The sequence below is a fragment of the Typopeltis vanoorti genome, chromosome 5 (assembly GCF_054136105.1).
Source record: "Typopeltis vanoorti isolate ZY-2024b chromosome 5, IOZ_Tvanoo_1.0, whole genome shotgun sequence".
Taxonomy (NCBI): domain Eukaryota; kingdom Metazoa; phylum Arthropoda; class Arachnida; order Uropygi; family Thelyphonidae; genus Typopeltis; species Typopeltis vanoorti.
In genome coordinates this window covers 80,113,018-80,126,495 of record NC_143553.1, presented here as the reverse complement: position 1 = coordinate 80,126,495, position 13,478 = coordinate 80,113,018, and the positions used below count along the sequence as shown (strand labels likewise).

The 13,478-nt window shown below is 36.0% G+C and overlaps 1 protein-coding gene across 3 annotated transcripts in view; it reads right to left on the bottom strand.

Moving 5' to 3' along the window:
- LOC150106587 (cadherin-like and PC-esterase domain-containing protein 1) overlaps nucleotides 1-13,478 on the bottom strand; it is an 85,427-nt gene that overhangs the window by 31,822 nt on the left and 40,127 nt on the right. For all 3 annotated transcript variants that reach the window (XM_090392559.1, XM_090392557.1, XM_090392558.1), the window contains exons 4-5: nucleotides 11,242-11,399; nucleotides 746-944 (exon numbers count right to left, since the gene is read on the bottom strand). In XM_090392559.1, coding sequence (XP_090248685.1) covers nucleotides 746-944; nucleotides 11,242-11,399 — 357 coding nt within the window. The remainder of the gene's footprint in view (nucleotides 1-745; nucleotides 945-11,241; nucleotides 11,400-13,478) is intronic.

Here is a 13,478-nt window from a genome sequence, read left to right as displayed (position 1 = left end):
CTTTGTGAAGTATGCTTTCTCCCCACATAAAAGAGATTTGGGATGTGAACTGCGACTACAATAATAGTTGTAATAATCGTGATTTTCCCTTGTGCTCTACTGTTGATATCACGTGTCAGAGAGTCTGTCGTTTGAACAATGCGTGCATTCTCCGGATAGCTGAGGGAATTGGTGTTATTGTAAGTCACGTGATCTGACAACACTTGGTCATCCTGTGCGCACTTTACTTTTCCCATTTGGATTGGAATTCTACTTCAAGGCTACCAAAGTGCCCTAATGGCCAGGAAATCGAGTCGCAGCTACACTTTTTTTTTTTTTCTTCAACCGTATTGTGAACATTAAACGTGTGTGTCTGTGTGTGTGCCTTACAGTTCGACTCATCAGTTAGAAATCGTTTTTTTTTAGCATAAAATCATCGTTTTTGTAGCTACGAGATATTTCTGTTATTTCTATTCTTAATATTAATAGAAAAATGCAAACTTGAAGACAGTCTTGTAATCAACTGCGTTTCATCGCTCTGTAGTAAGATAGCCGAAGAAAAATTACAAAGTAAAGACAATTTGTTTCTTAGAATAATGTAATATGATGCAAGAAGATTATTATTCTTATTGTTATTGAAGTTAAACAGGTCTAAACGTGCCTTCCCAGTTGCCAGTGTTGATCGTGTCTCGTACAGTCGAATTCCATAGTGTGGAAGTTTAATAATAATAATTTTATGAAATGAGATGCAAACGAAGTCACTTACTGTCTGCCATATAATACACAGTTCTGTTGGTCTCCACCAGATGATGCGTTCTGTACCAGGGAGGACTGTGGATTACGAAGCCACGCTTTTCTAATATCTTTTGATAGAGGGGCAGATCTCGCGTTATAACTGACTTTTGTCCTCTAATTAGAGCAGCTTTGCGATATTCTTTTAGAGACTGAAGCGATGATTCTTCGATCTGAAAATAAAATAGTTTGATGTTATGAAAAGCGATAAATGCAGAATAAAACCCAAATGAAAGCAAAAACCACGTAAAAGTGGATGGATTATAGTTTGACACGTGACTATAGATAGTTGGAGAAGAGTTTAAATCTGTTACGTAACAAAAATATTTCTTTTCTATTTCAAATTCAAAAATGATTTTTCTTATTTTAGAAAAACGAATTGAATTGGGGTTAGAAAAAAAATATCTAGAAAAATATGTATTTAGAAATAATGACTTAGAAAAAATGAATTTATAAAGAATAAAATAGAAAAAACGAATTTAGAAAAAAAAATTTAGAAAAATACGAATGTAGAACAATATTTAGAAAAAAATACCTTTAGATAGAATAAGTTAGAAAAAATGAATTTAGAAAAAATAAATTGAGAAAGAATGAATTAAAAATTAATTAGAATTCAATCTACGAATACTTGAATCAGCATGGGAGTAATAACCAGTGTAGTCTACGGAGTGATCTTTATTTTATTAATTTTATTTTTTAAAAAATTGCATATATTATTCACGCATGTGTTGTGTACAAGGAAGCTCCTAGTTATGTAATTTTTGAAGAGGTTTATTATGTCTGATCTTTTGTGACAGGTGATGAGGAGTCTGACATAAAACTGCTATCAGGGGTTGCTCTATAGAGGGGTAATACGAACGATGGTATTGAAGTAACACTGTTGCTGTGTGTAACAAAGAGTAACTGAAATCATGGCCACAATTGTCCCTACAGCAGCACACTTACTCTGCTTAATAGCGCGATTGTGGATGGCAACTGAATGTAATTAGACACCTGAATACACCGAGAACAAACTTTGCACAAGTGGAGTTTGTTCGGTTAGACAAGCACCGCGTGTTCAAGGGGCTACTTGGGTAATCATGAAGTGACGGAAGCCAGGCCGACAACTAAATCCCTTCACCACATCACAACTTTCAGCATGACACGATGCAGAGTGTATGTCATCGCATGCGTCCCTGTACGTAACACTTCAATGTTCCGCTGCTTTATGTATCATTGATAACCAGCGTACATCCTTCGCTAGAGAGAGTTCGGTGGAGATACATCTGGGAGTCACTTCGATGAATTATCACGCGACTTGTAATATTTGGTGATTTGGACTACATCACGTGAATCCAACGCTCTCAAAATGGAGACATGTAAGTAATCTGTAGTCATATGATCAAATATGGCGACGTTTAATCTCGGTTCTCCCAAATTTCATCGAATAATTCATAGAAAACTATCCACAGATGTCCAGCATTCGATGAAATATATGGCCATAAAGAGCAAGTGTCTTACGTCTGTTACTATAGTTACGTCAGCTCTGATAACAATGGAAACCATTTCCATCCTGAGTTTAACTCTCGCGTGCAGGTGCAAAACTGGCGCTCAACTTTGCAATCCAAATCTTAACAGTGAACACAACGTTTGCATTCATTGATCAAAGATGAACAGAAGTCCTCGCAGTTCTACTTCCCCCTCCCCCGCAGCACTTTCTAGATTTCTTGAGGTTTACGTCACTTCGATTCCTTGACAGCTACGACATTGGATTTGTAAAATAAGTGAAAGAAGACGACAATGCGCTTGTGTTGATTTCGCGTTCAGCCTTAGTAGAGGGCTCAAGCTGGTATCTCTATATGCTGCTTTATTCTGGAGCTATTTTTTTTTAGCGTACTTATACAAAATATCACAATACGACTCTCATCTCTATGTATTAAAATTGCACTTCTTACCATGCAAGTTACCTTGGTTGTACAGTTTATTTTCAAAATAACTCTTCTTGTGAAGTTTGCATTAATATTAAAGAAGAATAGAAAAACGCCATGAGCTTGTATTATGAATTTGTGTAGGAATTGAAGTCTATTTACAGAAGGATTATCTGTTCTTTGCTTGTAGTCCGAACTTCCTGCTTATAAGTAGATTTCTAAGCTGTTTATTTTTTTTCAGATAAGGTGGATATCATACTCCAATCATGTCAGTAGTGCCATCGTGGAAACATCACAATGCACAACATAACTACAGAGTGATAAAAATTGTATTGTGATTTCATCTTGAATTTTTTTCGATGTTTTTTTTTCTTTATATATTTTTCTCATTAATATTCACCCTTTTGTTGTCATTACTAGCGATGTTTTTGCTTTGTTCATTTCAGATCCTAAAGTTTTGGCAAAGAATTAAAAAAAAAGGCGATACCAAATATGTTAATCTATTTTTATATAATAATAATGAAAATAAAAAAAAAACATCTTGACAAACCAAATCTTGTTAAATATTTCGAGGCACTTCGTTCCTTTAACTTCATCTCTCAAACTTTTAAGACTTTTATTTTTATTTTTTATTAAAGGAAAAAGTTTGAACTCTTTCCTTGTTTCTTGACCGCGTTATTGTTCCTGTCTTGTTTAGTTACTCCAATCTTAAAATATTTCGCCGTATAAACTTAAGACACTCTTGGACTTTATAGGAGTACGAAGAGTTTCTTTAATCCAATTACTCATTACAGGATAAAAAAAAATAGTTTTTTCAAACTTGACATCTTGTTAGCGAGAGAGAGAGAGAGAGAGAGAGAGAGAGAGAGAGAGATGGATAGATAGATAGAGAGAGAGACTTCCGAAGCATCTAATGGATTACTAAACCGTACAGAAAAAATATTAGGGATCAACATGCACTGCAAAGAAACAGGTAAACAAGTAGATTACTTTTAAAAAAGGATGATAGATAATTTTCAACGTCTGGTGTGATATCGACAGTTAGCTTAATGGAGACCGGAAGTAATATAAAATGATCGTTCGTTTCTGTGAGGCCCATTCCGATTAAGCACTAGCCAAAATATTTACTGTTTAGTTATTGCTTGCGAAAAGATATTTTTGGTACAAATATTACATTAAACCTAAACAAGAAAGTATCTTTCAGATACTTCAAATATCGAGGTTTAGATAGAATTCACTTATTGACCCCCGATCGTGCAAACACACACAATTTTCTTAAGGTTGTTGTGTCAGCAGAATATTACATGCCTCGTGTTAGCTAGAATGATCGGAGAGAGAGAGAGAGAGAGTATAAATAGAAAAAAATAGATAAGAAGCATAACAGATATTTAACGATAAGTTCTTGCCAGACTTTTATTATCAAAAACTCAACAGCAACCGAAATAAATCACTGACAATATGTCACTTCTGAATAAACAAGCAATCAAAGAGCTTGTAGTTCAAAATGAGATTAAGCAGGTGGGCATTTTGAACATTTATCCAACGTTTCTGTAAAAATGATAGTGAAATATACGACCGGTTATGAAGTAAAGCATAAACATGGTTTATGTAGAAAACATAGTTTATGTTTTCTATATAAATAGTCTTTTGTTGGATATCCACGTGTTATTTATTTATTTAGGGCCTAAAAATTCTTCTGTATTAAATTACACTGCATGCAGTTGTTGTCACGCATAAGTAGACATCATAATAACGAATCCATGCGAACCATGTGCAACTTGTATTGTTAGTAAAAATAGGTCGATGTCAAGCAATTTTTCCGACTGGGGAATATAAGACCGGTTTAGAATTATAAAGGCCCCTTCGAGATAGTGTTGCGAAGAAGCCGGAGAAAGAGAATGAAAAAAAAAAAAAAATGTTCGATGAACGCAGAAAGGATGGAGTTGTAGCTTATTCGGAGCAATTTTCGATCGAGGACACTGCTAATAGGGGGCGCTGTCGTAAATGCTGAATCGAAGGAAATTCAATCGCCGAAACTTGACGCACGTACGGTGGGGGAAGGGAGTGTTGAGGCACGTAGGCGAGCAGGAAGAAACGTGCGAGGTGAAATTTCGTCACAATGCATCGGCTAAATCTCATGAAAGTTTCATTGTCGTGGGCCCATCTACTCTTTCTGTTCTCTTCCTGATCCAATCTGAAGTCCCTGCTTCTCCTGTCGACCCCGGTTTACTCGGAGGCAATATAGAGTCATCTATTACAGAAAGCCTCCGCTGCAGTAATTTCTGTTCACCGGAAACACACAAAAGGAAACACAAAAGATATTTTCGGTCCGTGACTTCCCGTTTCTTATTGCCAGATGTGTATGCCGTTAGCTAAACACAAAGAAAAATTCACTAAAATCTTCTCTCCGTGGCCATTTGACTGCATTGCATGTTAAGCTCCGAGTATTTTGTGTGTGTGTGTGTGTGTGTGTGTGTGTGTGTGTGTGTGTGTGTGTGTGTGTGTGTGTGTGTGTGTTCGTTTTCTCTGCGCGCGAGTGAAGCCTTCCTTCCTCTGCTCTTCTTCCTTTTCCTCCAATCCCTAGAGAAATCTACGGTCCTTGTGCTGTATATATCAACTTTCCACTCATTACTGCTCCACAAAAGCCGAGCTAGGATTAAATATTCACGAGGATATACAAATTAGGATATGCTCACTTCCTCTGAGAATTCATTAGAAGGTGACTTGATCCGTTGCCGTGGAAATAAGGAACACACGTGTGGTCACGTTTGCCCAGTTATAATACGACCATTAATGATCTGAATGGAAGAAGTCTTCCAAATAGAAGCAAACAGTTCAAGTTGAGAACTGCTCCGTTTGGTTATGTACGAACTAATAAGACGGTGGGTGGAGGGAGGTAATAAGGTCTAAACCGGGTCTCAAAACTGGAGCTAAAATGGATTATGAAGCCCAGAACACACACACACACACACACACACACACACACACACACACACACACACACACACACACACATGCATAGAGAGAGAGAGAGAGAGAGAGAGAGTCTACAGAGAGAGTCTACCTTTCTCTCTCTTACTTGCTCTCTCTATTTATCGCTATCTTTCTCTATTTTTGTTTATCGCTTAACTTTCTATGAAGTTAAAGAGTGTCTCAAAACAGAGCGAGGTTTGTTTTGTTTATTTATTATTTTATTTTTAATTTTAGGAAATCGGAAACGTCAATCGTTGCCACATTCCTCATAATAATGAATTCAGACTTATGATAGCATAATCAGTTACGACAATAATCTTCGAAGTAAGCAAGATGGGTATACATACTATCAGTGGCGCATCCAGGATTTCATCTTGGAGGGGGGGGAGGAGTTGAGTAGACGATTTGAGAATAGACACTACGCATTTCATACGACCTATGACTGAGTATCTGCAATGATCGCCAATACATGAAACCTTTGATCCTCTCTGGCCCGGCTCGGCCCGCCCGAGCACTACCTCGTTCGCAGCGGCCGTGATTCCTGAGAGCTATAAGGTATTCCCACCTTGTGTGATAGTTAATTCATAAGTAGTATAGAAATAGAAGACACGACACAACATAAATTAAAAAAATGAATTTTAATTCGGAAAAGATTTTAAAAAAATTTTCTAGTGTTTTTTTTTTTTTTCCCTTTTTCTTTTTTTTGGGGGGGCCGGGTCCCCTGTTCCCCTCCCTCCTCGGTACACCACTGCATATTACCCAGAGTTCAAAACTTTATTACAATCCACAGAATAAGCCACATTCGTCATCTCGTAGAAACTCAGCATCCCTTTCCGCAGTCAGCTCGGAGTAGGGCAAACAGAATCGTGAATGTCCGAATACTTCCTCTATCTTTAACAGTATTTTTCGTAGTTCGGCCTTTCTACTTTGCAAGCAAAGGAGGATTATCTCATCTTCCTTCCATCTGTTCTTCCGATGGCACTTTTAATCAAGCTCGTTGGGATGCCTGCGCGATCTGACAGAAGCTCATTAGCGAACTTGGGAATCGCCCGCCCACTGATAATCTCCGACAAAATAGCGTTGGTACTATTTCGATTCCATCGCATCCTTTTTTTTTTTTTTTTCGGGGGAGCTCTGAATACCCGCAGTTGCCCCGCCCGTTTCGTTACTGCTAAGATTAAGGAAAGCACACGAAGATATTTGTTATCTGTCGAGTTGGAACAAACGAAACGGCTTCACTTTAGGGGTTACAAGTTCATTTTCTTCCTTTATCTTGGCTCATCAGGAACAACGGATATTCTCGAAGACAAAATACAAGAAATTTAAAGAAAATCATTCCAATTGGGTTTCTTTATTTGACATTAATGGTCCAGAATTGATTACATTATTCTGATTTAGTGATAAAAATGTCAATCAATTTCTTAGGGGGTTGTGGATGCTGGTTTTAGATCATGATGATTTTCTGATGGTGTTTGTCTTCTCCATGCGTGATTTTCAAATAGCGTATCTTAAGGGTTATTGGAAAAGGATTCTCTGTAAAATAATGATTATAATACGATAGTTTCGAGCCTTCGTAGCATATCCGCTAACGACTATGCCCTTTCGATGGAAAAATTTGGGTTCAAATCCCTTATACAACGCGAAAGTCTTTATGAGGACTTTTAATTAAGGATGGGATGAGTTAACTGATCTCATACGGGGTGTATGAGTTTTTAATCTCCTAAAACAGACAATCCTGCCAGAAGAATAAACGCAATTGATAGACAGATAAAAATTAAAATTTCAAAATATTGATATATAGTTTGAAAAACAGATTTAGTTATTAGTTAACTTCATTTGGAAAACAAAATATTTTGTTTATGTTTATATAATAGAATAGTTTCCTTTATTTGTTTACGACAGTTGAGACACTTCAACTTCAAGTTGAGATACTTCAACATTTCCGTGGAAGTAATAAGTTCTGTTTCGGTACACCAGGTGGCAGATTATTATGTATATCTTTGAAGTTAAACGGAAAGTTTGCCAAGATGAAGAGTTATACGAAAGGTTATAGGAAATAGAGTTAAAAGAAAAGTTTGTCACAGTGAATAATTACGAAAAGTTATGTTACGAAAATAACTTTTCGTAATAATCGCAGTGAAAAGTTATTTGGGAACGAAGTTACGCGAAAATTTATGTGAAATGAAGTTATACGAAAGACGTGATTTCGGCACTCAATGTGAGCAGAAAAGCTAGCATTAAATAAAATGCTTTGAAAACTTCACGAACAGAATTAAAGTTATGATAAGTTTCATTCCAGATTGTCACTATTTAAGGGTTTTTATTATGCAAGAGACAAGAGTGTTTCCTAAGTGAAAGGGTGTTTTATATTTTCTTACACCAAATCGAACGCCTCAAGCTGTTTGCTATTAATGTGACGGCATGTTATTAATCATGCTGCCAATAAACAGGCTCATATAAGAGGAATTGTTTTGAATTTACTTCCACAGCCTTATATGGATAGCCAAAGTACATCGTAGTGCAAAAAAGACAAACAAAATTTCAATTTACAGCCAAGCAAAAAGGCTATCAGAAGTTTCAGTTATTGAACGAAACATATGTTGGCTTAAAATCTAGGCTTAAGTTCCCAGCGAATTTCTATGGGGTTTCGAAATAATCGAAGGCTCTTCTCAGGTTGGGTTATAGAATAGACTATAACCCGACTATAACTCCTGGTTTGATGTGTTGTGTGCTCACGGTTGATATCGTGAGGTGAGATACTCCATGAAAGACGTAAAGACCCCTCACAAATCATCCATGTCCAAAGAGGCATCCGAAACCATAGTCGGTTGGTTGGAGAACAGGTACGTTATCCACTCAGCCAACCCGGTTGAAAAATTTAGCAGATAAGTATCTCTACACTTTTCCACCATACAGAATAGTTTTAAGATAATCAGAAGATGCTATTTTCTACTTCGGAAGCTGAAGAAACTGCACTGTAGACGAACTATTCGCTTAGCGGCATGAAATAGTTACACGGCCGGTTTGAGATATCAGAGGTCAATGGCAATCACTGTCCCTGCTATTTTCCTATCTAGCAATATATTTGTTGCATTCACAGCATAGCATTCATAACTCAAAAAATAAAATAAAATAAAATAAAATAAATTCCCAGAACTAGCTTTTTTTCATCCTTTTTCAACTTTGCAAAGAACGCCAATTAGTTCCTTTTGAATTCTTACCAATAATTCAGGCTCTTCCAGTGGAATGTCAGTTCTACAAACCTCTTGTGTGGGGAGAGTTGATTAAAAAAAACAAACAAACAAAAAATAATGAAATATTTCAATGAAAAGAAACTCAAAATTAGTAGTGAATTTACTACGTATTCATGAGTGTATACGTAAGAACTTTCATTTCAATCTTGATGCTGAGCAAATATAAACTCTCAGACCTTCTCATATAATTGTTCAGTATTGAAAAAAAAATGATAATCTTCAATAATCCATTTGTTCAAGAGGAGACGGGATAACGGGAGAATATCTTGAAGCTGTAGATTAAAAAACAATAGTCACATTCTCATCCAAAAAACCCACACAGAGGTTACGAGGTAGTTTTATAACTTCAGGTCGAATAAACTGAATGAAGCAAATACAACGATCCCGGTTTACTACACGCGAAACAACACTTCTGGCTGTTTTATTGGTTTTGCTTCCTTTATTTTGGACTCCCTCCTGAGGTGTCACTTCACATTTACTGCAAATGGTGACCACAGAAACCAGCAGAGTGACACGGCCCACCGCCATTACATTCTCTAGACGTAACTTATTTTCGAATTTCTCTCGTTTTTTTTTTTTTTTTTATGAGGTTATGGAAAGAAATTCCTTTCAGAACAAAGGTTACATAATGGTGACCCAAAAGAGTGTTACAGCTGCCAATGCACTATCGTATTTAGAACGATGGACTGAATCCGGATGCAAACTCAGTTACTGTATTCTTGTAAAATCAATCTTTCCCAGCAAAGTAAACTGAGAATTAGGCCTTCCAAGGCTGAAAGTTAAAATCCTGTCACATGACTAAAGAAATTTCTTTTTTTTTGGGGGGGGGGGTCATGAAATTAGACGATAGTTTCATGTGATACAGAGAACCATCAAAGAAATGTATTATTAATAGGTATGCGAAACAGAAATGAGCTTATAGCTTGTGGACTGGTGACGATTTATATTATTCATATGATAAAAGTGTAGTTTAGAATTTAAGATTACGTTATTCGTACAAAATATTCATACTAAAATCCTCTGGATTAAGTGGTTTTCGAATAAAATTAAACTATCGTATTTTTCAAATACTTATTATTATTTGTTAGCGAGCGTATTTTCCTAAATGTGATAGTACATAGCCGTTGGACACACGGATCATCCTTATGAAATGCTTTTTTTTTTTCTTTTTTTTCGGGATTTTGAAAATCGCTCATAACTTTTTTCATTACAACTTGAGCATCAGGTTTCAGAAAGATTTTTGAATTTTTTTTCAAAAAAATGATTTTTAAGATTTTAAAAATATCTTAAAGTCGTATTTCTAACCTGAAAATCTTGGCTTTTCTTAATGACGCAATATTATTTCAGAAATATTGATGATCTCGCTATTGATATATTGATCTGGGTATATTCCTTACTCAAGAATTGTGAGATCATTTTTAAAGGCAAACTAATGTTAAATAATAATGTTAAATAAGGCAAACTGCCTTTTTTAGCAATTTAGGCAGAGTTTGTGATTTTTGATTAAAAATTAAAAACAAATGATACAATGATAACAAACAGAAATAAAATCTTATTTTCATTTCTCTCTCTCTCTTTCTCTCACTCACTCACACACAACACAGTGCTGAGTAAAAGCCACATTTTCTATGCTTAGTCGATAAAAGATGTTCTAGAAAAATCTACTCACCCCGGCTTCAGAGAGAATTAACTTCATTTCAATGACGTCACTAGACTAATAGACTAGGGGAAATTCATAGAAGGGCTCGCACACACACACATACACATCACCAAAATTTTCCCGAAATGTGCTTTCCCAGTGAAGCTATGCTATCGGAATTGCTATGCGGCAAGCACGTATAATGAGAGGGTATTTGATATTTAATGAAACATCGGGAGTCAGTAAGAGACATAATGTCCTTTGCCTTACCTCAATAACATGATTATGAAAGAGAAATTATTAAAGAGTAGAAGGAAACGCAGGATACAGAAAGAGGATGGCCAAGATGATATTACGTGCGTTGTTAGACATCATGCCATTCCAATATTAATGTCGCTGTGAACACATGTTGACCTTTCAAGAAGCAAAGATGCTGCAATACGCAAACGTAATAGTGGATTATTGATGTTTCTGCCAATTATAGAATGTGGTATTGTTACGTTTGTTAAACACGATAATGCCAACAATCAGTTTTCGAGTTCATTCTTGCTTGCACTAAATATTTAAATAAAAAACAAAACAAAACAACAACAACAACAACAAAGGCCTTATAGAATTGTTTTCAGTATTGTTTGTTTTGCAATCAATTCTTGAAATTCTAAACCATTAAACCTAACTCTGTTCTCGTATTCTTTACCTCGAATAATAGTTTTTGAAGCCTGATATTAAAAGCTGTGTTTTGTTGATTGGAGAACCGGGAATTGATACTGCCAGCATTACGATCAGGTGACGTCAGCTGAGATAGGATACTACGCTTGAGGGCACTATACACATCACCATTGTAGCCTCCACCATCTGAAGAAAAAGAAAAACAAGAAATTATTTTTAATAATCAAAATAATTCAGTAATTATAAAGAAATAGAAAATAGATTTTTAAACAAAATGTTTACATCTAAAATCGAAATATTTTTGTCTCGTCTTGTTTCTCTCTCTATCATAGTTATCCAAAGTATTTTTATTGGTTTTATTTGACCTCCAGACACATTATCAGTGTAGTGTAATGTATAATTTTGTGCTCCAGACGATCAGTATGCATTTATTAATGATGTCTGGAGTTTAATTAAATCATCATCTTCATTATTTGTTCTGTTTCATTAATATCAGAGTTGCGATGTGTACGAAAACTTCCTCTTTTAATTATTATACATTAGCATTGTATTAATATTAATGTACGCATTTCGATTTAGTAATCCCATGCGGAATATTTTGTGAATAATGGATATATTTAGAAAAATTCGATTGTAATATAGATAGCTCGGAGTTGGAGATATTCGAGATGCTAGTTCGATTTTTTTTTCTTTTTTTAAAGCAGTGGTAGAACATTATAGCTTAGAAGCATCTCGGATACATATGTGACATTAGTGAAGATATTAGGTTGTTTCTATGAGGAATAGCAGCAGATATAAATGAATGCAGTAATTATTAATGATATTGGTGAATGGCTGAGTGGATATCGAACGGACTAGTTATGGTTGTTTGAATGACCTCTGAAGTTCATCGTCTGCATATTGCGTGCGTTATTCTGGTGGGTTTGTCTGTTTTACTGCCAGAAAAACTTCACCTTCGCCTAAGACAAGTCATTTTTATCACTTTTATTGAATTTTATAAAGGTTCTTTGTGTTGTAGACTGGATTCGAACCAGTGTTTTTTCCACCCCAAGGGCGACATCGTTCTACCAACTACGCCATGGAAGCTCCACTAAGTGGCAATCTTCAGATATTGTAGAGTGGTTGGATATTGAAAAGGTACTTTGCAAAACGCGCGCGTTGGTATAGACGAGTCCGTTGGTTGAAAATACCGGGGTTCGAACCCGTCTATGACATGAGCAACCTTTATCAGATCTTTTCAATCAAATGATGAGTTAGCCTGTCTCGTATGGAGGTATACGAAAAGATAGATCAAGCAAGTAGTCATGACACGAAATAAAAACTGTCAAATATGAAATAAAAACAACAAAAAAAAAACAAAAAAACTCGAGTTCTGTTTCATCACGAAGACCGAATTAATAGATTTATGAAATTGGTTATTTGAAACAGACCGGAAGTAGAATTTAAAATTGTTTGGATCATAAAAGGAAATAGATTTGATCTTCACTGCGGACTATTCAGTATTCAGTTTGATCGATATTAAGAGTGGATCGCATGAGTAGTTATAAGGAGTATCATTTGGCAGAAACTAAGAACACGATGTCGGAGGTAAGTACTATCTTAACACATGATTTTGACATGTTACAAAGCGATCGCTGGCATTTAACTTGAATGGACGACATAAGAAGGTTGTGCCAGCAGTCTGAAATGTGTCGATTTCATCTTATAGTGCTTGCTTTATCTCCAGGGAGTTCCATAATTGCACAGTACACAAGGGAAGTGGGATTGTGCAGATCATTAATCAGTCCCACAGGAATAACCATCCCCCATCGATGTCGCGAAGACTGTAGAACGGTGCAGTTCCGTGAGTCACTGTTTACTTTTTTTCGGAGAAGGGAAAGAAACACAATGAAGAATGAAAATGAACGCCAGAGAACAGTTTAACCCTGCAAGTAAGTACATAGAGGTTTAATCATACAAACTTTTCTTAAGATAAATATTTCAAGTAATGTACTCAGCATACGTGCGTCTTTCCAAGATAGATGGCGTATTTTCGTTGTGTGTGTGTGTGTGTGTGTGTGTGTGTGTGTCTGTGTGTGGGTGGGTGAGTGAGTGGGTGTGTTCTAATGTCATTTGCTGCAGTAGATTGCCCTAATTTTGTACGATTCAACAGCAATTGTTTTTATCAGATTCATCATAATACAAGAACCAGTTTCGACCTCATCTTTGCATGTGAATCAGCAATACAAACGCAATCTTTGAACTTCTTTCTTGTTCAAATTAAAG